Genomic DNA, 26881 nt, shown 5'->3' with positions numbered 1-26881 from the left:
TTTAGACTGAAAAGACCAAGAAAATTTTTTTTGTGACAAAAATATATGGTTTACATCAGCTCAGGATTCAGCCTCAAGCACAAGAGCCAATTAACATCAATAAAGATGTCAGTCAGTGCACAAAAAAATTACATAACATTAGATACTGAATATTAATGCCATTTCATTTCTATAGCCACTAGTTCACACTATCAGAGATGTTATGACACTTTGGTTTTGGCAGGCCACTATTTCCTGTACAGAAATCCTCTCATGTTGAATGAAGTATTTATGATAAATGTACATTAGTGTGAATAACATTTGTGCGCTATTCCTGTGTTTAACGAAAATCATTTAAATGACACATTAAAATAATTTTTTGAACACCATCCATAATGTTGAGAGTACTTTACTGCCAAATGATTTGCACAAGGCAATCTGCACACTCGAATGGTGTTTCATAGGAATTGTAGAACTGTTTTCTATGTTCAGTCACAGTCTCATTGTTCTTACTCATAAGAACTCAAGGTCAAGGTCAGACACCATCCTCAATGCAGACTTTTATTTCCTCTGAGCAACAAGTTCAAGTAAGCGTTTCTGTCTATGTTTTCTTTCTTCTAGCTTTTCCGCTGTCACATGTTTGCCTCAATTCTTTGCAACTTCCTCAACATGTGAGTGTGTTTCTGTTCTAGTCGACAGCCAGTTGTTTTTACAGAATCTATAGTCAGTTTCTGATAAAAGTTCATCAGAACATCTTAATCTATTTTAATTTAGACATTTCTATGATGAAGTGTTGTTTTAATGTATTGCTTTGACACATTGGCTTTTTTTGTCTACAGTACTGTTATACAGGCCTTGAGTTCATCTGCAGCCCTTCGCCCTACAAACAGTGTTTCCACAGCATGTTCTGCACACCTTCTGCATCTCATATCTCCAATAATAGACATCCGTACCACATCTGACCAAAGACCACAGTGCATCTCATTTAGAGCAGAGCAGGTAATGTGTCACAGTGCATGAACCATTTGTTCGGTGCAATAAAAAAGCAAAACAAGATGCTTGTGCAGGTCTGCTTGGATGCAAAACAGAAATACGAACAGGAGTGGTAACAATTATTATTATTTTTTTTTAATATCTGTACTTTGCATATACTTTTATGGTTTTATACCATTTTGTTTTCAAATTTTCTGCAACACAAAGTCTGAATTTATAATTGGTGGTCAAATAATGAAAAATCTAATTCCCCTTGATCTTTTAAAAAACAACAAACTATATATCACTCAAAATCTCCTCCTTCCTGTAAACACTCTGAAAATGCATGAGTCCAGTCTTTGTTTGGATTTTCTACAGTACAATAGCAGCTCAGAGCAATGTGTCGACATTCATTGCAGAACAGCAGAAACTGACATCTCATGTTTTGTTTTGCCTCTCAGCAACAAGCAGCTGCAAGGTGGGACAATGGTCACCCTGGATGACATCTCCAGTAAATGATCTGCAAGCAGAAGGTTTGATGGGGGGCTGTTATTCCCCTGCAACTACACACAACATCTGCTCTATATATAAAGTGAAACTGCAGCATAAAAACAATGAAGTATAATCTCTTTGTGAAGGCAGTGGATGAAACATAACACCCAAGACCATTAGGGGATGTTCATACTGGACTTGTGTCAGTCAGCAGGGTTTTAAATATTATAAATATGCAGTAGTTGGATGTGTTTGATAATTGCAGAAAGTTATCAGAGGCCCATTATAGAAATAATTGGTATATTTTATATAAGATGCTTTAAATGCTGTCTGTAGCCCCCCTCTGGTGATGTTTGTTTTATATAAACTCTAAATATTACATGGATACACAAGATGAAATTTGTTTTATTAGACAGCAAAGTGAAAAAGAGACTGTTGCAAATCTTTTTAGGTATACAAGTATTTCAATACACAATAACAGTCTACATTTAATATAATACGTAATATAACATTAAGTAGGCTGTATAATACAAAAGCTAATTTAATTCAATAACTCACACACAAACTCTGGGTCTAAGTGATAATCTCTTGAGATCTGCCTTTTGAGTTTTATTGTGTGTTGATAGTTCACATCTTTCTCGGTTCTGCCCGCATCCAGAAATGATTTCTGTTAGAGACAGAGAGAAACATTCATATTACAAACTGTAATACGAGTATTCATTTAAATATTAGTAATCATTAAAATAGGGTTGTAACATGGCTGACGAGATGTGAGACGTGCGGATCCATGTGCAAGCTTTTATTTAAAGGCATGGTCATAAATACAGGCAGGGTCGAAACAATGGCAAACAGGTATGGCAGGGACAAGACAAAGAGTAATCCTATAGGGCAAGCGAAGGTCGACGATCGGCAACCAGTATCCACAGGGGCTAGGCAGAGAGATAATCCAGGTAAAACGGGCTAGAGTCCAATAGGGGTGCAAACAGTGTCCAAACGGCAAGGCAAGGGTTAATCCAGGGAACACGGGCTAGAAACAAACACGGGAAAAACAGGCAGGGCAAAACTAGGAAAACTAACAGGGGCTCAGTAGAGTAGCTACGGCTATGAGAGCGGTAAACGCATACAATACTCGGCAGTGTGGCAGAGAAAGTCCAGGGTTAAAATAAGGTGTGTGATCAGTGTGTGCGTGGGATCAGGTGTGCGTGTGATTAGTGCCTACAGCTGTGTGCTCAATTAGTGCAATGGATGATGGGAAATTGAGTCCAGTGTGCCGTGAGAGTCCATGTGGTGAGTGGGTGACCTCTAGTGGTGAATGAATGGGAGTGCAGACCAGATTCGTGACGAGGGTATAGGTCTAACCAAGAACCGGGTTCAGAACTGCTTCCATTTTCCAAAAACAATGTTGATGTAGTGTTGAGTCTGGTTTCTGATGGGATTGTTGATCACACAGCTGTAGGTGTTTTTCTCCTGATATTCCACCTCCAGAGGAAGAGAGAGACTGATGCTGAGATCAGACACACTGATGCTGGACAATAAACTGTGTCCTTTGTACCAGGAGAGAGTCACATGACCCACATTCACCACTGAACACAGCAATGAACATCTGGACACTGATGAACATTTAGATGATGAAGAACAGTTTGAAGTGTCTCTGATGACAGGAACGGGAAGAGGAGCTGGAAATATCAGAGAATAAGTGGAAATTAATGTTACTTAATTTAAATAATTTATTTTAAATCCTAAAAGTAATAAGTTAAACAACGGTTCAGGTGGAACATGCATGTTTATTTAACTTCACCAATTACAAAACAAATAGTTATGTATCTTTCCACCAGCTGAATTCCAGACATCATTAAGCATTTAATCGTACTATATTTATCTTACCATAGACAGCAACAGAAAAACTCTTGTATGTGATGCCTCCTTTGATGATCTGTAGTTTATAAAGTCCAGAGTGTTCAGTTCTGATGTTTCTGATGGTCAGAGATCCAGTTTGACTGTCCATCTGCAGTCTGTCTCCAAATGTCTCATTACTGTCATACATATCAACGACCTGCTTATGGATTTCAGCTACACGAGTGTATGAATTATCAATTTGAAGCATCCACAGTATGTCATCAGGAAAAAACTAGTCCATCAGATTTTACAGCTCTACAACTGAACAAATGGATATGTTTATTATATGCACATTATAATATTATATGCATAGATTACATATCAGCGAAAAGCTGTACACACTGAATAGCTCGTGTCATTTCATGTCTATTCCCACTCGTTCACGCTATCTAGAGATTTTCTGACACTTTGGGTTCTGGTTGGCCACTGTTTCCTTTACAACAAAGTGACAGAAATCTATTAATGTTGAACATAACAGTAGCTCTGTTGAGGTTAATGTTCAAAGTCTTCCTGCCAATTAAACCGTGTTTTACAAAACAAAACTGCACACATGCCCAGCACATCATGGGAACGCACGATTTGTTTGTTATCTTGTGTCGCGTCTCAGTTGACATTTTCTTCTTATGGAAGTCAAGGCAAAGTTCCCATGAGTAAGAACTACTTCAGATTACCATCACAGGCTGAGAGTTCAGCTGCAGCTCTTCACCCACATACAGCATTTCCAACCACCACGTGACCAATGACCACAGAGCATCTCCTTTTCACTCATTTTGAACAGAGCAGGTAGTGTTTCACAGTGCATAATGCACCAGTTTAGGCTCCTGACTAATGAAAATAATCTAGACATTTTGTTAGAACACTTTTTAAAAATATATATATTCAAAGTGCTTCCTACAAATGTTATTTTACTGTGCAGTGCTGTGAACATGCAACCATTCAGTCCTCTAGATACTAATAACAATATGTTGCAGTTTTATGCCTTTTAATTTCACATCTGCTTTGTATTTATTTATTTACACATACAGACATGCACTAGGGATTCTTAACTCTGGCCATCGAGGTCCATTTTCCTGTGTTTAGCTCCAACCTTGCTCAAACTCACCTGCCTTCTAGTAATGCTAAAGACCTTGATTCGCTTGTTCTGGTATGTTTGATTAGGGTTGGAGGCTGGAGCTAACTTTGCATGAAAGTGGACCTAGAAGGCCAGAGCTGAGAGCACTTGCACTGATTTTAAATGTGGTCTATATCTCCCTCTGGTGGATAGCAATAACCTCGCAATGGTGCTTGTTTAGCATTTCAAGAACAGCGGCCCGTTATTCGTACGTTGCTAACTCAGTTAGCTGGATTTGATTGTTGAAGATTTCGCCTGATCTGGGATCATTTGGTTCTTCGAAGCTCATCCTAGACTTGCTGTCATAGTAACAGATCCGTAAGCTTAAACCTGCTCGGGAGCAGGTTTATTTCATGTAAACAGGATTAGATTGCATCTTCTTAAGCAGAGTATACCCTTACAGAAAAAAACACATGAATTTCACATGTACAAAAGCACATGTGGTCACATGTGGCCACATATACATGTGATTCTGCACATGTGAAATTTCACTTGTGAAAACATGTGAAAATCACATGTGAAGCATGTGCTTTGCACATGGAAAACATGTGCTTTGTACATGGGAAATGTGTGTTTTTCTGCACATGTGAAATGTCACGTGTGAAAATGTGAAAATCACATGTGAAGTGTGTGCTTTGCACATGGGAAATATGTGTTTTTGGAACACTTTCATGTGAATTTCCATGTGAATCCCATGTGAAACACATGTGTATTCCCATGTGGAACACACGCATATTGCCATGTGAAACCCATGGTACTTTCCTATGTGAAACCCATGAGATCACATGTAAAATACATGTAAATTCCCATGTGAAACCCATGGTATATTCCCATGTGAAACCCATGGTACTTATGTGAAACCCATGGGATCACATGTAATCCCATGTGAAACCCATGAGATCACATGTAAAATACATGTAAATTCCCATGTGAAACATATGTGATCACATGTGAAACATATATTTTCCCATGTGAAACCCATGGTACTTATGTGAAACCCATGGGATCACATGTAATCCCATGTGAAACCCATGAGATCACATGTGAAATACATGTAAATTCCCATGTGAAACTTGTGAATCCCATGTGAAGCGTATATTATAAACCTGCTTGTGTTGCAATGTCATTGTGAAATGACTTCAAAAACTCTAATCAATATTTAACTCATGCACAATATACACTCAAAAAATATTTTATTCTGTTTAAGACCTCAATTGTATAGTAAAATTCCATTACGTTTTATTAAGCAATCCTTATACACTATTCATATTATGAAGAATTTAAAAAGAATAACTACAGTCTAAAGCATTTATATAAATCTTAAAGGGATAGTTTGTCCAAAAATGAAAATTCTGTCATTAATTACTCACCCTCATGTTGTTCCAAATAGATCTTAGTAAGATCTTCGTTCTTCTTCGGAACACAAATTGAGATATTTTTAAACATTTCAGTTGCATTGCTATCTATGCAGGGTCAGAAAGCTCTCGGATTTCATCAAAAATATCTTATTTTGTGTTCCAAAGATGAATGAAGATCTTATGGGTTTTGAACGACATGAGGGTGAGTAATTAATTACAGAATTTTAATTTTGAGTGAACTATCTCTATAATAACTGGGAATGTGCCATTTCAGATTTGTTCATAAATAAATAAATAAAAAGTTACTCAATCACAGTTCCCATGGCATGAAGTTCATAGAACCTGAAAGTACACCGAGAGGCACTATTAAGTACAATTAACACAATATTTATTCATCTCTTTTGTAACTGTGTTGTATTTAGAGCTATAACAACTTGAGTCACATTTCCATAATGACATGAGATTTTCACAGGTTGGTAATGAAATTTGTATCGTCTGTAAAGAGGGCCACAGCAACATCTCCACTCATCAGACTTGTCCTAAATGAATGAATGAAAGAGAGATACAAATCACAAACAAATCCATGGTGTCCAAAAATAGTAGTGTTCAATTTAATTATTTTTTTAACCATAATTTATTTATTTATTTTTTTTTAATTTAAAAAGGTTTTTGACAAATAATCTCACAAAGGCTAATGCCAAGCTAAAGGTCACCCAAAATTGAAAATTCAGTCATTATTTACTCTTATGTCTTATGTCTTATGCCATATGGCCTTTCTTTTTGATACCACAAAAGGGGAAATTAAGAAATGGTGAAAAATCTAACAAATTTTTATTTGAAAAATTCTGTTGGTCTGGTGTGGAGGACTGCGTTTGTGAGAATATATTTGCTCAACATTTCACTTCAGCTCACCAAGGAAAGATGAACATTGTAAAAATTTCAAGGTTTAAAACACTGCAAAACATGACTCTCAGAAAACTCAAAAGTATTACTCATCTATTGTCTTTTATGAGGTGAAGATCTCCAGACCAAAATAATGCAAGAACTTGATTTGTTGTTCTGATGGGCAGAAAACAACAGATATATTCACCTCAGAACATAAAGTATGTGCAAAATCTTCTAGGAGCCATGAGTCGCATGTGACTGAATTTAAGTTTTTGGGTGAGCTGTCCCTTTCAAATAAATGGCAAATTAGTTTGAACAAAACAACACAGATATAGTAACACAGATGTAGAAAAACCAATCAAATGTTGATGAACTGACTAAACAGCAGTATGAGTAAAAACACTTTGGTATTTTGATGAAATACATAGAGTTGTCCTGTCAGTTAATCAAGGAGACTTGAACTGTAGGTTCTGAAAAAGCCAAACACACAGGAAGGACAGTGTGTAATGCCTATAAAACAAAAAAAAAACTGAAGAGTATACTGTTGACAGTGAAGTTACCTCAACAAACATGATTTTAAATATTCCAATCAGAAATATTCCAATCACAAATAACGTGTTCACATCTTTAATGCAACCAGAATAGAAAAATAGCCAAAGACAAAATATCAAATAGCAAAAACAAAAACCAAGTGTACTACTTTCAGTGACAGAATGTGTAATTTTGAAAAAGTCTTTACCATTTGGTGATGTGGCTGTGTTGAAATGCTTATCCCTAAAAGTAAATAGAAAGACATCAAGAACAAAGTACTGACTGTATTTCCACAGTGGGTCATTTCATCTTTTAAACGATCTTGTCAATATTGCTTCAAAACAATTAGTTGCTAATTATTTATGTAGCCATGTCTCTACGACTTGAGCGAGCAAGAGCCTAAAAGAAAAACTGTAAGTTAAATGAATGAATAACCTGGTGAATTAATGTAGCATTATTGCATTGACTAGGCTAGATTTGACAATATGTATATATGTGACATTTAAAGTGTTAAAATAGTTACAGAGGCCTGATGAATTTATGCAGGTGATCTACTTGCTGAGTTTACTCACATAGTTATAATTGCATAATACTTAAACATTGTCTTAAATACAACGTTTTGAAAACAGCTACATCAAATCGTTGAAACAGGAAATTATACATTAAATAGTGTAAAACGGCCAGCATGTGGCGAGCGAGTAATCAAACAGCTGATTCATTCATTCAACGGTAACGGACAGTGGTGGCTGATGGAGTGGCAGCTACCTCTTGCAGTGCAAAGGTTTTACTCTCTGTCCCAAACTGATTTCTCCCACGGTCAAAGTGGGTCAAAGTGGGACATTCGCGTGAAAAGTCGCCGACCAACGGTGACTGACCGCGCTTAACCAGCTTATTTCCAGTCGAAATGACCGCACATACAATTGGCAAACAGGACGCTAAGTTCAAACGTTTGATGCAGAAAACTATGAAATGTTTTAAAATATAACCCATTTCAGCTATAAAAACTGAAATTCAACATTAAATGTGTAAACACTACTAATTAAAGACATTTTTGCTTACCTTTTCCTCAGCATACAGTGGTAGATGACCGTTATAGTTCGAATGATGAGCCCGCGCAGAACTCCCACTTCTTCAGTCAAAATTTCAAAATGGAATAAGCGTTATTAAAGACTATTTGGCATTATGAATATGATGTCGACCAAATATACACCGTCTCGAATGGATGTTTTATTTCCGATCATTTCTTCCCCGGCATCATTGTGGCTGTCAGCAGCAGCCGTTGGATGAGAGGAAATAACGTCATCACCATGCTCGCAAATTCAAAATCCTTTCTGTAATGAGCTTTTTTTTATTTTATTTATTTATTTTTTATTTATTTATATTTATAAATATTTATATATTTTTTAGGGGTTGTGAAAAATGTTAAAGGTACATCTATTGTAAAATATTATGTATCTATGTTTTGCGTCTTGTGATTTATTATTATTATTAATAATATTAAGAAGAAGAAGAAGAAGAATTTATTAATGATATTATTGTAATGTTAATAATATTAATTTTATTAAAATTGTTTTGTAATGTTGTTCCTCAATAAAAAAAAATTAGGTGAAGCATATATAATACATATTATAATATATATAAATATATCGTGTGTGTGTGTGTGTGTGTGTGTGTGTGTGTGTGTGTGTGTGTGTGTGTGTATGTATTAGTTATTATGCTACCTGATGATCAACAATTACAGGTACAAGCTAATAACAAGGTGTATCAAATGAGCACATATTAATCATAAGTGGTATGTAACGTATAATTGATAAATCATATATCAGTAGTATGAACTTTATTTTATTTAACTTTTATTTTACTAACTAGCTTATATAGCCAAAGTAACTTTGCAACTACAGTAGCCTACATTACAACAAATAAAGAAAGCTACAAGGGACTACAATGGGAAGCAGGGAATAGGAACAAATTAAAAGTCAACATACAGTGTGAAGCTGAAAATGCACAGTATTTGTTACACATAGCTAACAAATGATCCACATGTGAAAACCTATTTTCCACATGTGATAACCTATTATAACACAAGGAAACATTTTCCACATGTGATCCACATGTGTCACATGTGCTCTTATGTTGCAACATGTGGTGACATGTTGTCTTCATGTGATCACATGTGAAAAATATATGTACACAAGTGGTCACATGTGGAAAATATATGGACACGTGTGATCACATGTGAAAAAAAAATGTATGGACATGTGATAACATGTGGAAAATATATGGACACATGTGATCACATGTGAAAAAAAATGTATGGACATGTGATAACATGTGGAAAACATGTTAAATTGATGTGTTTTTTCTGTAAGGGTATAGCCTACTTAAAATATGTCCCAGCCACCGCTACTTTACCCTAAGTACCCTACTGGTCCAGGGACAATAATTTAAAATAATAATAATTTAACAATTAATTTGACTTATGATATGACATAGCCTACAAATAATATAACAATGTTGTGTTGTCTATAATTCGACACATCCAGTTTTACTCATTGAAAGATTTATTAGTGATTAAATAATTACTTTATAATTGTACACACATGCTATACAGTTAATCTGAGCAGTGCATTAATTTGAGTGACATATATTATGGGAGTGGTTTGATGAGCGCAGATGCAGATAACTGGATCTCTTAAGAAACTTTAATTAATGCTGTAACGTAACAAATCTGCTTCAAAAGATAAAATTAAATGAATTGCTAATTACAACATTGAAATAAAAATGTAAACCCTGTACAAATACTAGAAATTGTGAATATAAATCATTGGGAATCATGTAAAATATTACAACTAAATTAAAAAAAAGTGCAGAACACGCAGTAAACTAATCCAGAAATTTTAATCTAATACGCAAATTCGTTTGAAGAACCAAATTAGCCAGAGATCAGTTATCAGGATTAGAAGATCTGGAATCTTTCAAATCATCTCAGATGTAATAGCTAAGCGACGTACGAAGAACGGGCCCCAGGCAATCGAAATAAAGTTCAATTTAATTAATTAAAACAATGGTAAAATAATATGATGTAAGAGGTTGTGTTATGCCACAAAAAATAAATGTTAATTAATTAATTAATTTAAAAAAAAAAAAACATTGTGTGAGGGGAGGGTTTTTCCAGTCATTACTCTAAAGAGCAGGGTCCTACAAAGAGCAGCTGTCACATGACTCAGTGGAACATTTTATATGAGGGTTTAATGGTGAGAAGGCATGAAAAAAAAAAAAGATATTTAAAAACTTAATTATATATTAGATAAATCACATATTTAATCTTGAGCTCATTCTGAGCAGGTTTAGTGAAACTGGAAATGGAATTGTAATTATTTTCCAAACAATGTTGTTGTACAGGTCATCTTACACTGATTAATGTTCATCTTGATGTTCTTCTCTCCACTTTAACTGTAAATTCAGATCAAATAATAACTGCAGTAATCTACAGAAGTCCACCATCAAACATCCATGAATCATCTGCACATCTGCTCATCTCATTTGAATCCTTCAGCATCGCAGACAATGAATCATCATGAAGAATCTGCTCAAACATGAGGACTTCTGGTCGACGATCAGAAACACAGGAGGTCTTCTTCAGGACAAACATTTCCCGAGATGTTCAGTTAATCATAAACTGAGCTTCACTGTGCTGTGTGTCGATAGTTCACAGCTGTCTCTGTTCTGTCCACATCCAGCAAGCCTATCTGTACAGAAGAAACATTCAACAGTTGACAGGAAGTAATTTATTCATGAAACTGTAAAGTAAATAAAGTAATATTTAAAGTAAAATCAGTCACGATTGGATAAAATGTTTACTGACCTCTGGCAGATCTTGCTTCTGAAGGCAGTAGATGATCTGTGTGTATTCTGACATTTTTTGCTGTTCTATGTTTGTCAGATCTGCAAACGCAGACAAGTGAGGAAATGTTTTAGTATATTTAATATCAGTATGTTCTATAGTTTTCTGCATCTAGTGGAATATGATGGCATGACAATGGATAATAACTGTGGAGAGACACTGCAAAAAAGATTTTCTTAGAATGTTTGTCTGTTTTTTTTTTTAGTATAAATATCTAAACATTTAATTGAGGTGCATTTACTTGATAAGCAAAATGACTTAAGATATTATGTCTGGTTTTCTGAAAAATGTATCAAAATGTTAGTTTTTGGTTAAAACAAGAAAAAGAAAATCTGCCAATGGAGTAAGAAAAAACAATCTTATGTAATTTTGCTTCTCACGTAAATGTGTCTTTATTCAGAATGTTTGATATTTGTAATGGAAAAGAAGACAAAAATACTAAGTAAGAAATCTTGGTAACACTTCATTTTAAGGTGTCCATAATGCAGAGTAATTGCCTAATTAAGTACTTAGTAGTAGCCGTTGTACTTACATGAAATAAAATGTACTTTCCATGTAACTAAGTTATGGAACAGCCTGTACTTACAGTTTGTAATTATGTAGATGTAATAGGCAGCCACTGTTACACATGTAACAGACCGAGTCTGTTACACAGCTACTTATGTAAGCAAAATATTGTAACATGTGTTGCAGACTTTATACAATGTAATTATAAATGTAAGTACACAGACAAGGTACTTAAAATAGTGTATCAATATTGTACTTAAGTGTACTTAATGTGTATCTATACTATACACCTTATCCAGCTGCACCTTAGTTTGATTTAATCCACCAGTACACCGCTTAAATACATGTAACACCTTTCTAATTACATTACAATTACAGAATATTACGCAGGCATAAGCTACTTAAAATAAAGTGTATCAAGATTATACTTAAGTGTACATGTAGCTGTGTAACAGACTCGGTCTGTTACATGTGTGTAACAGTAGCTACCTATTACATCTACATAATTACAAACTGTAAGTACAGGCTGTTCCATAACTTAGTTGCATTGTAAGTACATTTTATTTAATGTAAGTACAACGGCTACTACTAAGTACTTAATTAGGTAATTACTCTGCATTATGACATCTTAAAATAAAGTGTTACCGAAATCTTTAATAATATAGTAAACTTTGTCAGCTACTTGCCCTTTTGTTGTGCTCGACACAGTTTCCTGCAGCAGCAGTACATCAGCATAACAGCAGACATGAACACCAACAGCCACACACTGACTATTATCATTAGATTCAAATATGAATGTCGGGTCTGTGCTGTAATGAACATGGAGAGAAAAAAATTCTGTTCTGAATTTAGCCAAAATAATATTAAATATCAGTCTACACATAGGAAATGTCAGTCTTACAAAGAGCAACAGATCAGTAATATCACTGACCTGCACACGTGTGACAGAGCTGACTGATGTCCAGATGTTGAGTCTGGTTGCTGATGGGATTGTTGATCACACAGCTGTAGGTGTTTTTCTCCTGATATTCCACCTCCAGAGGAAGAGAGAGACTGATGCTGAGATCAGACACACTGATGCTGGACAATAAACTGTTTCCTTTGTACCAGGAGAGAGTCACATGACCCACATTCACCACTGAACACAGCAGCACACATCTGGACACTGATGAACCTGATGATGATGATGAACAGTTTGAAGTGTCTCTGGTGATGACAGGAACGGGAAGAGGAGCTGGAAATAGAAATGTTACTTAATTTAAATGGGGACAAAACTGAAGAAGTGGTATTTTGTGTTTGGACTCTCATTCTGACGGCACCCATTAACTGCAGAGAATCCACTTGTAAGCAAACAATGTAATTCTTAATTTTTTTAAATCTCTTCCAATGAAAAACAAATCATCTACATCTTAAACAGCCTGAGAGAGAGAAGACTTCCAGCAAATTTTTATTGTGTGAACTATTCCTTTAATATTAAAATAATAATAATAATAATAATTATATATATATATATTAAGCCGTAAGGCACTGGTGGCTGTATAATGTGGTTAGCCTTGATAATATTCTGAATACAGCACAACCAATACTTTAGGTTATTAGATAGATTCATCTTAAAGGACAGTTCTTCTGGTAATTTTACATCACTTTTATTTCTTGGTATTATTCAACAAGTAATATTACTCTCCATAGACAGCAACAGAAAAACTCTTGTATGTGACCCCAGCTTTGATGATCTGTAGTTTATAAAGTCCAGTGTGTTCAGTTCTGATGTTTCTGATGGTCAGAGATCCAGTTTGACTGTCCATCTGCAGTTTGTCTCTGAATCTCACAACACTGTCATCTATATAGATGTTCTGTCTGTGGATTTCAGCGATAAGAGTGTCTGAATTGTTAACGTTAAACATCCACAGTATCAGATCATTTCTCTGCACTTCAGAGACACCAGTGTTTAGAGAGACAGAATCTCCCTCCATCACTGATACTGACTTCACTTCATCTGTATCACCAATCACACCTGAAACACAGAAAAACATTTTTTTTTTAATTTATTTTTTTATTAATGTATTTGTCCAATTTTAGAAACATAACAAAAAACAAAAAGCCCACTAAAAAAGACTTGTTCACCAGCTCAGACTTGAGTCGGTTGTTTATTCCAGACAGGATGTTTTCCAGATGTTGATCATATTCCAAATATAATGTTATTGTGTGAAAAGATAAAAACGGCAACTTTTGGGAATGAAACATCAAAGATTTATCACTTACCATGTGAGAGCCAAATCCATAGGCAGAGGAAAAAAGATTCATGAATCATATTCACAGTTCCCTATCCGATCAAACTCCTCATGATTTAGTAGAGCTAGTTTGTTCATCCACTTTTTTCAAAATGGAAATGAAATGAAAGTTGAAGCAGATATTAAAAGTTGCCTAATAAGTTTAAAACAATGTGGAGTGGGCGTGATTTCAGCGCCGACAGCGGACACGCCCCCAGCGTTTGAGAGTAGAGATTCCTGCTTATTTTTCAAATATTTTGATAACTTATTTTAGTTACTTGGCGGTTTTGTTTATCATTCAAATTTGGCTGGGTGGTTGATAACACATTTTTCTGCTGTGTGACAAACTCAGAACACATGTTTTAATATCACTTTACACGGACTTTAAAGATTTATCACTTACCATGTGAGAGCCAAATCCCATAGGCAGAGGAAAAGAGATTCATGAATCATATTCACAGTTCCCTACATATCCGATCAAACTTCTCATGATTTAGTAAAGCGAGTTTGCTCATCTGCTTTTTTTCAAAATGAAAATGAAATGAAAGTCGAAGCAGATATTAAAAGTTGCTTAATACGTTTAAAACAAACAAAGACCATTTCGAGGAATACAGTTAATGGTGCTATCAATATTATAACTGTTATGTTAGCATCGTTTTCGCTTTACATTTTCAAGATGGGATACAAAAAGAAAAGTCCAGATATATAGTCTTTGTTAAGATTACGATGTGCGTGAGCCTATTACTGAACGTCGATTAAAATACATCATGAAAGGTTGTGGTACATCCATCCATTTTAAAAACGCATGATGTTTTTCTGTGAAGAAAAAAGAAGTAGCCAACAGAATCCAAAACGCTACATTTTGATTTCAGTTTCCATACTTCCATATTTCGTTTAGCCTACTTCCTTTGGATAAAATCGCTCCGCCCCTTTATAGGGGTCTCCTGTTGCTTCAGTGACGAGCACAGCTGAACAGTAAACTTAGCGTGGATTGTCTTTACGGTAGCTATATGAACATCAGGGCAAATTCAGCTCACTGAAACAAACAGGATGAAGACTTTGAGCAGCAACTGTGTTGAAGTGCAGATTTTTTGCACGATTGTACTTATTTTGGTCAACTTGTGTTTTTTTTTCTCTCCCAGCTTAACTCCTTCCTGTCATTTTCCTCCCAGCAAATTAAATAAAAAAAATCCCTTCTGAGTATAGCTCTGATTAACTAAATGAAATGAAATCACCTTTTTTCTGTTCTCATGAGCTACCATACTAAACTGCAAAGCTGCTGAGTCTATAAATCAAAGAGTCTGTTATGTTAACGGGTGGTTTAGACTGAAAAGACCAAGATACGTTTTTGTGACAAAAATATATGATTTACATCAGCTCAGGATTCAGCCTCAAGCACAACAGCCAATTAACATCAATAAAGATGTCAGTCAGTGCACAAAAATTAACATTAGATACGGAATATTAATGCCATTTCATTTCTATAGCCACTAGTTCACACTATCTAGAGATGTTGTGACACTTTGGTTTTGGCAGGCCACTATTTCCTGTACAGAAATCCTCTCATGTTGAATGAAGTATTTATGATAAATGTATATTAGTGTGAATAACATTCGTGCGCTATTCCAACCCATTCTCACACCCAACTCATCACATATTGAAGCTTGGTCAGGACCACTTGGCGTCGCTTTTTGACGCTCAAGGTACCCTTTAGCGTCATTTTTCGACTTGCAGGGTCCTCCGTTGCTTTAAATAGGAAACCCTTGGCGTCAATATGCCGACGCCATACTGGGAATTTTATCGTCGTAATTAAATTATAGGCCTATTGGGTAATAACATTGCCATTATTGCATATATGTTAGGGTGTGATTTTTCAGTGTAAACAGCCACAACAGTTTTATTTATATTACATTATTTACACATTTATGAACACATAACCCAACCCCTGCCCCTAAACCTACCATTCGTCAATAAAACACAAGATATAACAGGCAGATACAACTACCGTCATAATTTATTCAAAAAATATTAATATTCCAAGTCTTCCGAGGCAAAACATTTGATTTGTGAGAGGAATAGACGCGATCGCCGTCTCTGTCCGCCGTTAATCCTGTATGCTGCAGTCTGTGCGCGTCGCGAATTCAAAAAATGCCGCCAGAAGAAGCCTTACGTCAGCCTTGGTTGTGAAATGCTATTGGCTCTTATGTTACCGATTGCGTTATGCTGTTCTGACAGGCTATTGGCTCTTGTGTGTCTCCTGACCGATTGCGTCATGCTACGGGACTGGAGTATCTTTTGAATGAGATGTGAGCGCGTTAATAGAGCGGGATCATTTTCAGCGATTAAAAGCTTATGTTTTGCTCTCTTCTTCTCATAAAGACTTCGTATGGCTTCAGAAGACTTGGAATGCAACACGATTTGTTTGTAATGCTTTTATACTGCTTGTTTATGGTCAGTTTTTGCAATAAATACCTGTGACTGCACTTATATTTGCCTGTTACGTGTTTTATATTGTTCAGAAGTGGGTAGGTTTAGAGTAGGGTCTGGGTTAGGTGCTCCAATGAAAGTATAAATGTATATAAAATGATTTCTGTTTTTTACAAATGCATGCAAACCACAAACAACGGAGGAGAACGTGTTGTCATTTTCCATAAGCGTCTTGACCTGACGCATAAAGCAAGCAATTGAAATCAATGGAATTCCTATTTTGTCATATACTGACGTCTAGGGGCACTTTTGGCGTCTTCATAGTGACGCGAAAGGCGTTTGACCATGCTTCAGTTTTTGACGCCTTGGGAGTGAGAATGGGTTGGCTATTCCTGTGTTTAACAAAAATCATTTAAATGACACATTAAAATAATTTTTTGAACACCATCCATAATGTTGAGAGTACTTTACTGCCAAATGATTTGCACAACGCAATCTGCACACTCGAATTGTAGAACTGTTTTCTTCAATCAGTTGTCTAATTGTTCTTACTCATGAGAACTCAAGGTCAAGGTCAGACCATCCTCAATGCAGACTTTTATTTCTTCTGAGCAACAAGTTCAAGTAAGCGTTTCTGTCTATGTTTTCTTTCTTCTAGCTTTTCCGCTGTCACATGTTTGCCTCAATTCTTTGCAACTTCCTCAACATGTGAGTGTGTTTCTGTTCTAGTCGACAGCCAGTTGTTTTTACAGAATCTATAGTCAGTTTCTGGTAAAAGTTCATCAGAACATCTTAATCTATTTTAATTTAGACATTTCTATGATGAAGTGTTGTTTTAATGTATTGCTATGACATATTTGCTTTTTTTGTCTACAGTACTGTTATACAGGCCTTGAGTTCATCTGCAGCCCTTCGCCCTACAAACAGTGTTTCCACAGCATTTTCTGCACACCTTCTGCATCTCATATCTCCAACAATAGACATCCGTACCACATCTGACCAAAGAACACAGCGCATCTCATTTAGAGCAGAGCAGGTAATGTGTCACAGTGCATGAAGCATTTATTTGGTGCAATAAAAAAGCAAAACAAGATGCTTGTGCAGGTCTGCTTGGTTGCAAAACAGAAATACGAACAGAAGTGGTAACAAACAGATTTTTTTTTTTTTTAAATATCTGTACTTTGCATTTACTTTTATGGTTTTATACCATTTTGTTTTCTCATTTTCTGCAACACAATAAAGCCTGAATTTATAATTGGTGTGAAGTGGTCAAATAATGAAAAATCTAATTTCCCCTTGATCTTTGTTGAAAAACAACAAACTATATATCACTCAAAACCTCCTCTTTCCTGTAAACACTCTGAAAATGCATGAGTCCAGTCGTTGTTTGGATCAGTACAAATGGCATCTCAGAGCAATGCGTTGACCTTCATTGCAGAACAGCAGAAATTGACATCTCATGTTTTGTTTTGCCTCTCAGCAACAAGCAGCTGTAAGGTGGGGCAAAGGTCACCCTGGATGACATCTGCAGTAAATGATCTGCAAGCAGAAGGTTTGATGGGGGGCTGTTATTCCCCTGCAACTACACACAACATCTGCTCTATATATAAAGTGAAACTGCAGCATAAAAACAATGAAGCATAATAGTCTTTTTGTGAAGGCAGTGGATGAAACATAACACCCAAGACCATTAGGGGATGTTCATACTGGACTTGTGTCAGTCAGCAGGGTTTTAAATGTTATTATACATATGCAGTAGTTGGATGTGTTTGATAATTTCAGAAATTTATCAGAGACCCATTATAGAAATAATTGGTATATTATTTATAAGATGCTTTAAATGCTGTCTGTAGCCCCCCTCTGGTGATGCTTGTTTCATATAAACTCTAAACATTACATGGATACACAAGATGAAATTACTTTTATTAGACAGCAAAGTGAAAAAGTAAGAGACTGTTGCAAATCTTTTTCGGTATACAAGTATTTCAATACACAATAACAGTCTACATTTAATATAATATATAGTATAACAGTATCATACAAAAGCTAATTTAATTCAATAACTCATACACAAACACTGGGTCTAAGTGATATTCTCTTGAGATCTGCCTTTTGAGTTTTATTGTGTGTTGATAGTTCACAGCTGTCTCGGTTCTGCTCGCATCCAGCGATGATTTCTGTTAGAGACAGACAGAAACATTCATATTACAAACTAATCAGTAATCTGTCAGCTGTAAAAATAGGGGGTAACACTTTATTTCGATAGTCCACTGTAGACATTCTACTAACAGTAAGTAACTTTGCAACTACATGTCAACTAGCAGTCATTGGAGTATTAGTAGACTGTCTGCTTAATATCTTCTAACACTTTATTTTGATGGGTCCACAACATACAACACACTGACTATGAGAAACTTTGCAAGTATGTCAACTTATTATACTAACAATAAACCTACCCTACTGAGAGTTAGTAGACATGTAGTTGCAAATTAATGAGAATTAGTTGACATGTAGTTACAAAGTTACTTATAGTTAGTAGAATGTCTAAAGTGGACTGTCGAAATAAAGTGTAACCAAATAGGGTATATAGGTCTAACCGAGAACCGGGTTCAGAACTGATTCCATTTACCAAATAAATTATCTGAGCCAAATGACGATCGGTTTGTAACAATCTCCTGAGTCTCAGACAATGTCTTGTTAAACGGCGTCGCAGCACCACTACAACAACATTCCACAGCGGGACCAGTGGAGTTTGACTCTGCAAGTGAATCATTCTTACGAGTCAGTTCCTTTCAGTGAATCAAAATCGGTTCTTTTTACAGCGGGCCAGTGTTGATTGACTTGTTTCTTTGACCCCTTCTTTTCAGTGAATGAAAAACAAAATCATTCAGCGCAACCAATGTGATCTGTTTCCCGAATTAATGACTCTTATTACCCGGTTCTTTTCAGTGAATCAAAATAATTCAACAGATCCAGTGTAATTCTGAATGAATAACTGTTATATTAAAAGAAAGAAAGAAAGTCGAAATCAGATGAACTGCTTACAGACCTGTGGCAGGTCTTCCTTCTGAAGGCAGTAGATGATTTGTGTGTATTCTGACATGCTTTGCTTTTGTATGATTCTCAGATCTACAAACACAGGTCAATGTGAGAAGATTCTGAGTGTATTTAACATCAGCATTACACATACCTCAAACTGTATAATCATCCTTTATTATATAAAGCAATACGCGTTCCTATGCTGTTTTCTTTTACAACAAAACAGGATGTACTGCCTCATGATGGCTCAACAAAATAGACTACAATATTTGCAGTTTGCAGTGACATCTATTAATAGCACCTGATTTTGTCCCAGAAAATCTTATATTGTTTAATGCGTATGGTAATACTTGCCTTCTGATCTTACTTGTTTGCATTTCCTGTGCTGTAAGTATATCATCCCCACAACTACAGCCAAGACCAGTATCACTATAACCGATAATCCCACTGAATGTGACTGTTGCATGAGTTCTGTAATGAACAACAGAACAATAATGATTATCAGTCAAGACATTGTTGCCATAGCTCTCAACTCATTAGCATGTCTTGGAAAGCTTCTCAGACATGGTTAGAAAGCTTGACGAATATATTTAATCACTAATTATAATCACTAATATCACCACTGACGTACCTGGACACGTGTGACAGAGTTGAGTGATGTTGATGTTGTGTTGAGTCTGGTTGCTGATGGGATTGTTGATCAGATGCTGCACACTGGTGGTGGCTGAGGAGAGACTCCCCACATGATTGTAAAGCGCTTTGGGTGTATAGCAATACACAATAAAAGCGCTATATAAATGCTTCATTCATTCATTTATTCATTCATCACACAGCTGTAGGTGTTTTTCTCCTGATATTCCACCTCCAGAGGAAGAGAGAGACTGATGCTGAGATCAGACACACTGATGCTGGACAATAAACTGTTTCCTTTGAACCAGGAGAGAGTCACATGACTCACATTCACCACTGAACACAGCAGTGAACATCTGGACACGGATGAACGTTTAGATGATGAAGAACAGTTTGAAGTGTCTCTGGTGATGACAGGAATGGGAAGAGGAGCTGGAAATATTGAGAATAAATGGAAATAGAAATGTTACTTAATTTAAATGGGGACAAAATTGAAGAAGTGGTATTTTGTGTTTAGACTCTCATTCTGACGGCACCCATTAACTGCAGAGAATCCACTTGTAAGCAAACAATGTAATTCTTAATTTCTTAAAATCTCTTCCAATGAAAAACAAATCATCTACATCTTAAACAGCCTGAGAGAGAGAAGAATTTCAGCAAATTTTTATTTTTGTGTGAACTATTCCTTTAATATTAAATATATATATATATATATTTTTTTTTTTTGTTTGTTTTTTGTTTTTTTTAAGCAGTAAGGCACTGTGGCTGTATAATGTGTTTAGCCTTGATAATATTCTGAATACAGCACAACCAATACCTTAGGCTATTGAATAATGGGTTATTCATCTTAGAGGAAAGTTCTTCTGTTAATTTTACATCACTTTTATTTCTTGGTATTATTCAACAAGTAATATTACTCTCCATAGACAGCAACAGAAAAACTCTTGTATGTGACCCCAGCTTTGATGATGGTTAGTTTATAAAGTCTAGAGTGTTCAGTTCTGATGTTTCTGATGATCAGAGATCCAGTTTGTCTGTCCATCTGGAGTATTTTCTCAAATGTTGTATTAGTGGCATCTATATAGATGTTCTGTCTGTGGATTTCTGCTATACGAGTGTCTTGAGGTCCAAACATCCACAGTGTGTGATCAAATCGCTGCATTTTAACATCAGTGTTTAGAGTGACAGAATCTCCCTCCATCACTGATACTGACTTTATAACATCTGTATCACCAAACACACCTGGAGAAAAACAGTTTATCAGGCAAATGAAAAACCTGTGTAAGTTCAAACAGAATATTAACGAGGAAGGACAAATGTTAATGCTCTTAAGACAAGACACTTCAGGCAAAAAAAAAAAAAAAAAATCTTACATGCACCAGATTTTACAGTTCTATATTCCGAAGGTTTTTTTTATTATTATAATTATTTATTCCTTTTTTCCCTGCAAGAATTCTGAACCTTGCATTATTCAATGTTCAGATTTGTAGACATTTATGCAGTTGAGTTCATATTTAATTAGATAATGCCTTATTTGCATATATAACATTTCAGAAAAGTTGTAGCCTAATACAAAAATATTCTTAATGATTCTTCATTTTTGATTCTTAAAACAAAGGATGTTATGACGTACCCAACCCGGTCTCATCAATCTTTGTATAAATAACACGAGTTTACACTTTCAAATTGCGTGTAATGCACAAAAAGTCCACTTTTGCGTGCATATGACACGCCAATCTTTCCCATTAACTTCAGTGGAGAGCAGATGCGTCCGAATACCACGCAGCATCTTCAGCAGCAGGGACTTCACCAGCGAGGCTCGGTCACGGCTCGGTTCGCCCGGTTCACCTGATGCGCGCACACCTTCAAACAGGTAAGTAAAGGCAACGCTCTTTTTATGTAACGAGATCACGTGTTTAACGGTATTATTTTAATAATTTCAGTGTTTCTGCATCACATTAGATGAGGTAATGTGTTCAAATGAGTTGTTAGTGGAGCTATACAGCTGGTAGCCTGCCATTGACATTAGCCTAAGCTAACTTCTACTGTATATTATAGACCTGTTGCAGTTTTAAATAAATCAATAAATAAAACCGTTTAATCATGTTGTGACATGGGTCTTCAGCTTTTAGACATGGCTGATGACAGCACAACAAATTGTGATCATGTAAAAAGTTCATACATTTACCATATTTTTACCATAGTAACTGTTACTCGGCCATGTCATGTGTAGTCAATACACAGTAACTACAACATATACCATGCCTCTCACCACTGTAACTGTAGTTTTACTGTGGTATTTGTAGTTAAAGCACAATAACCACAACACGTACTATGAGTTTACCACAGTAACTAGTTTTACTGTGGTATTTAAAGCTCAATAACCACAGCACGTCCTATGAGTTTACCACAGTAACTGTAGTTTTACTGTGGTATTTAAAGCACAATAACCACAGCACGTCCTATGAGTTTACCACAGTAACTGTAGTTTTACTGTGGTATTTAAAGCACAATAACCACAGCACGTCCTATGAGTTTACCACAGTAACTGTAGTTTTACTGTGGTATTTAAAGCACAATAACCACAGCACGTCCTATGAGTTTACCACAGTAACTGTAGTTTTACTGTGGTATTTAAAGCACAATAACCACAGCACGTACTATGAGTTTACCACAGTAACTGTAGTTTTACTGTGGTATTTAAAACACAATAACCACAGCACGTGCTATGAGTTTACCACAGTAACTGTAGTTTTACTGTGGTATTTAAAGCACAATAACCACAGCACGTACTATGAGTTTACCACAGTAACTGTAGTTTTACTGTGGTATTTAAAGCACAATAACCACAGCACGTACTATGAGTTTACCACAGTAACTGTAATTTTACTGTGGTATTTAAAGCACAATAACCACAGCACGTACTATGAGTTTACCACAGTAACTGTAGTTTTACTGTGGTATTTAAAGCACAATAACCACAGCACGTACTATGAGTTTACCACAGTAACTGTAATTTTACTGTGGTATTTAAAGCACAATAACCACAGCACGTACTATGAGTTTACCACAGTAACTGTAGTTTTACTGTGGTATTTAAAGCACAATAACCACAGCACGTACTATGAGTTTACCACAGTAACTGTAGTTTTACTGTGGTATTTGTAGATAAAGCATAGTTTTACTGTGGTATTTGTAGTTAAAGCACAATAACCACAACACCATGCTTTTACCACAGTAACTGTACTGTATACTATTTGTAAAGCAGTGCTTGCCACACCTTTAATATGTTTTTGTGAAGTAATTCAATATTTTTTTTCTGTCTTGCAGTTAACACCAGATCACATACTCCAGCAGCTCTTTTAAGAAGCCATCTCTCTCTCTCTCTCTCTCTGTCTCTGTGTGTCTGCGCATGCGTGAGCGTTGTGAGTGTGGCGAGGAGTGAGTGAGTGTGGTGCAGCGTGTGAGTTTTCAATATTTTTTGTCTTATCTTTCTCTTTTTTTCTTTCTCTCTTGCTGTCAGTGGTTGTTAGTTTTCTTTTGTGGAGACGGCGGCTGCCGGCGTAGCTGGTCAGCATGGCTGCGGGAGAGCATTTTAGTTTTCAGAAGCTAACGCGCCGGCATGCTATAAAATTGTCTCCTCCTGAAGGTGTTTCTGTAGAGGATTGTAGTTTAGCAGTAGGTGAGTTTGTTGGCTATGAAAGCATTAAATCAGCGTCCAGGATGAATGGTGCAGTTGTCATTTTTTTTTGGATGAGATGGATAAAGTAAACCGTTTGCTTGAGAGCGGGATTACCATTAATGACACACACACACCGGTTCTGTCTTTGACAGGTCCTGCAAAAAAGGTCATTATTTCAAATGCACCCCCTTTTTTGAAAAATGAGCTTTTGGAAAAGGAGCTAGGGAGATACGGAAAAATAGTGTCACCTATAAAAATGATTCCTTTCAGTTGCAAGTCTCCCCAGTTTAAACATGTGGTGTCTTTTAGGAGACAAGTTCATATGATTCTTAAGAAAAACGATGAAGAGTTGAACTTGGTCTTTAAGTTCAAGGTTGAAGACTTTGATTATACTGTATATGTAACTTCAGAACTGATGAAGTGCTTTGGGTGCGGAGCGGTGGGGCACGCGATTCGCTCGTGTCCGAATGAAGGACGCGCGGGCCGGTCAGCTGCCGATGCGGCGGATACGCCACCCGCTGGGGCTGATAGCGGAGCCGCTGCACCGGTTGAGCCGCGAGAGATTATGCAGGTCTCACAGGCAGATGATCAAGGTGATAGTGGTCCAGGAGATGGGGTGGTGGAGGATTCAAATAATAAACAGAATGATCAAAAAGTGCAAGATATCTCAGTGCTATTCAATGAGGAAGATGTTTCGATGGATGATGATTTCTCCAAAATGTCAAACAAAAGGAAGAGCCCAGAAAACAAAACAAATATTAATCAAGTCACAAAAGTGTCAAAGATGCACCCAATGGTTTGTTCAGTCCAGTCTCAAGAAAATTGGTCAGGTACACAGGAGGGTGGAAGCGAATGTGGGAACACACAAGTGGATGCAGAAAGTGGTTATTGTTTTGCCAAAATTCTGACCTTTTTGCAAAAAAACAAAAGGAATGAGATCTGTCAAAGTTGATGAATTCTTTCCAGACTTGAGTTTGTTTCTTAGCTCAGTTAAAAATACAGAACCCACTACCCAATCAACCTTTACTGATCAGGAAATATTTCGTCTTAAGAAGTTGATGGTGAAAGTTAAAACACAAATAGCAAAAGATGATTAAGTGCTTTTTGTTTTGTTTTTTCTTTTTTTGTGTTTATTTCATTGTTTGGTGTAATTGTAGTCCTATTTTTGCTATGTGTGATATAAAGCTGGGGTCCTTAAACATTAATGGGGCCAGAGAGGATGTGAAAAGAATTTCTCTTTTCAATTTGTTTAAAATTAAGAAATTAAATGTTATTTTCTTACAAGAAACACATAGTACAACTGAAAATGAAACTGACTGGAAGAAGGAGTGGGATGGGGAGGTGTTTCTTAGCCATAAGAGTAGTAATAGTGGAGGTGTTGGTATCCTTTTTTCTAAGGATTTTTTACCTATTTCATGTGTTATTGAAGAAATAGTTGAGGGTCGACTTTTAAAAATACAAGCTACTTTTGAAAATGTGAAAATGTCCTTTATCAATGTATATGCTCCGAATTTAGGCACTGAAAGAGTGATATTTTTAAGTATCCTAAACACTGTACTTAACAAATGTAATATGGATGAGTATATGTTCTTGGGCGGTGATTTTAATTGCACTGCAAATGCATCTCTAGACAGAAACCATCCTGAACCGCACAGAGTTAGTATGAAAAGTCTTATTAATTTAATTGAAACAAATGATTTATGTGACGTTTGGAGATCTTTTCACATTAGTCAACGCCAGTATACTTGGACTCATGCAAAAGATAATGTTTTATCTTTGGCAAGGCTTGACAGATTTTATTGTTTTAAACATCAAATTAATGTTCTTAGAGGCTGTTCAATACATCCAGTTGGTTTTTCAGATCATTCCCTTGTTCAAGTTTCCATTTTTGTTAAGGATGTGAAATGTAATAGTGCTTATTGGCACTTTAATGTGACTTTGCTTTCAGATAATGTCTTTATTGACGCTTTTAAGTATTTTTGGAGTGGTTATACAAAAACAAAAGCTGAATACACTTCTTTACAACAGTGGTGGGACATAGGGAAAGGAAAAATAAAGCAACTATGTTTACAATATACTCTCAATGTCACAAGGGACATGACTGAATCTATGAAAGTTTTGGAGAATGAGATGGAGGATTTGCAAGGATTGGCAAACTCCACAAATGATGAAGAACATTTTAAAGGTCTTAAAAGAAAGAAGTCAGCTCTATCTAGCCTTTTGGGTTTTTCTACTCAAGGTGCTTTAGTTCGGTCACGGTATCAAAATATTGTAATGATGGATGCTCCCTCTCATTTTTTCTTTGGCCTTGAAAGAAAGAATGGACAAAAAAGACTCATGCATTCTTTGCGGTCCAGTACTGGGCAATTGCTGAAAGAGCCTGTAGAAATTCGAAAATGTGCAGTTGCTTTTTATGAGAAGCTTTTCAAAAAGGAATTCCAGGAGAATCCTGAGGTGGCTGAGTCTTTTTATAGAGACTTACCTAAGGCCTCTGAGGAAGCTATGGCAGAATCGAGTACAAAGATCTCTGCTGAAGAGCTGTGTTCTGCATTACAGAGCCTAGAAATAGGCAAGGCTCCGGGTGTTAATGGACTTCCTGTTGACTTTTACAAAGCTTTCTGGCCTGTTCTGGGAGAAGATCTACTGCTTGTTCTCAGGGACAGTCTAAGTAGAGGGCTGTTACCTTTGAGCTGCAGGAGAGCAATTCTCACTCTTCTCCCCAAGAAGGGGGACTTGCAAGAGATTAAGAACTGGCGGCCAGTTGCGTTACTCTGCACAGATTATAAAATTTTGTCCAAGGTCTTGGCTTTGAGGCTGAGAAAAGTGATGGAGAATATCATTAATGTTGATCAGACATATTGTATTCCAAATAGGTTAATATCTGATAACCTCTTTCTAGTTCGTGATTTCTTAGATCTTTCCAAGTCAGTTGGCTGTGAAAACATTTTAATTTCACTTGATCAAGAAAAGGCTTTCGATAGAGTTGAGCATCAATATTTGTGGCAAACATTAAATGCTTTTGGTTTTAGCTCGAGTTTTATAAATATGATTCGAGTCTTGTACAGTAATATTGAGAGTATATTGAAGGTCGACGGTGGTTTAAGTGCTCCTTTTAAGGTTCAGAGGGGAATAAGACAAGGTTGTTCACTATCTGGTATGTTGTATTCTTTGGCATTTCTTTGGCCTTTTTTACATAAT

At 36.2% G+C, this 26881-nt stretch overlaps 3 protein-coding genes and 1 long non-coding RNA gene across 5 annotated transcripts; all 4 read right to left on the bottom strand.

The window, feature by feature from the left end:
* Window positions 1–2381: 2381 nt before the first annotated feature.
* LOC131531001 (SLAM family member 9-like) lies at window positions 2382–3547 on the bottom strand. Its single transcript, XM_058761549.1, has 2 exons — window positions 3328–3547; window positions 2382–3119 (listed from the first exon to the last, which is right to left on the bottom strand). The coding sequence occupies exons 1-2, from the start codon at window positions 3545–3547 to the stop codon at window positions 2815–2817; spliced, it is 525 nt and encodes a 174-aa protein (XP_058617532.1). The 3' UTR covers window positions 2382–2814.
* Window positions 3548–5656: 2109 nt separating this feature from the next.
* Window positions 5657–8496, bottom strand: LOC131531116 (uncharacterized). The gene is made up of 3 exons (XR_009268568.1): window positions 8284–8496; window positions 7433–7467; window positions 5657–7203 (listed from the first exon to the last, which is right to left on the bottom strand). It is a non-coding gene; the product is annotated as an uncharacterized LOC131531116 (long non-coding RNA).
* Window positions 8497–10454: 1958 nt separating this feature from the next.
* LOC131531113 (natural killer cell receptor 2B4-like) lies at window positions 10455–14848 on the bottom strand. 2 transcript variants are annotated; one of them, XM_058761668.1, is made up of 6 exons: window positions 14309–14848; window positions 13316–13649; window positions 12567–12869; window positions 12322–12444; window positions 11090–11169; window positions 10455–10973 (listed from the first exon to the last, which is right to left on the bottom strand). In XM_058761668.1, the coding sequence occupies exons 2-6, from the start codon at window positions 13320–13322 to the stop codon at window positions 10911–10913; spliced, it is 576 nt and encodes a 191-aa protein (XP_058617651.1). In that variant the 5' UTR covers window positions 13323–13649; window positions 14309–14848; the 3' UTR covers window positions 10455–10910. The 2 variants fall into 2 exon arrangements, with proteins under 2 accessions (XP_058617651.1, XP_058617652.1); XM_058761669.1 differs by lacking the exon at window positions 14309–14848 and adding an exon at window positions 13898–14222.
* A 4512-nt stretch (window positions 14849–19360) lies between these two features.
* Window positions 19361–21238, bottom strand: LOC131531000 (uncharacterized). The gene is made up of 5 exons (XM_058761548.1): window positions 20924–21238; window positions 20201–20434; window positions 20003–20078; window positions 19726–19842; window positions 19361–19461 (listed from the first exon to the last, which is right to left on the bottom strand). The coding sequence occupies exons 1-5, from the start codon at window positions 21200–21202 to the stop codon at window positions 19361–19363; spliced, it is 807 nt and encodes a 268-aa protein (XP_058617531.1). The 5' UTR covers window positions 21203–21238.
* Between the last annotated feature and the right edge of the window lie 5643 nt (window positions 21239–26881).

Source organism: Onychostoma macrolepis, chromosome 22, assembly GCF_012432095.1.
Source record: "Onychostoma macrolepis isolate SWU-2019 chromosome 22, ASM1243209v1, whole genome shotgun sequence".
NCBI lineage: Eukaryota > Metazoa > Chordata > Actinopteri > Cypriniformes > Cyprinidae > Onychostoma > Onychostoma macrolepis.
This window is presented reverse-complemented; position numbering and strand designations above follow the sequence as displayed.

Coding starts and splice junctions, on each gene's coding strand:
- LOC131531000 (XM_058761548.1), bottom strand. CDS start 21,202: ATGGAGGGAGATTCTGTCACTCTAAACACTGATGTTAAAATGCAGCGA. Junction 19,843..20,002: donor ACTCTGTCACACGTGTCCAG/GTACGTCAGTGG, acceptor TGTTCATTACAG/AACTCATGCAACAGTCACAT. Junction 19,462..19,725: donor CAAACAAGTAAGATCAGAAG/GCAAGTATTACC, acceptor CTGTGTTTGTAG/ATCTGAGAATCATACAAAAG.
- LOC131531001 (XM_058761549.1), bottom strand. CDS start 3,547: ATGCTTCAAATTGATAATTCATACACTCGTGTAGCTGAAATCCATAAG. Junction 3,120..3,327: donor TTTTTCTGTTGCTGTCTATG/GTAAGATAAATA, acceptor TGATATTTCCAG/CTCCTCTTCCCGTTCCTGTC.
- LOC131531113 (XM_058761668.1), bottom strand. Junction 12,445..12,566: donor GCTCTGTCACACGTGTGCAG/GTCAGTGATATT, acceptor TGTTCATTACAG/CACAGACCCGACATTCATAT. Junction 10,974..11,089: donor AGAAGCAAGATCTGCCAGAG/GTCAGTAAACAT, acceptor TCTTCTGTACAG/ATAGGCTTGCTGGATGTGGA.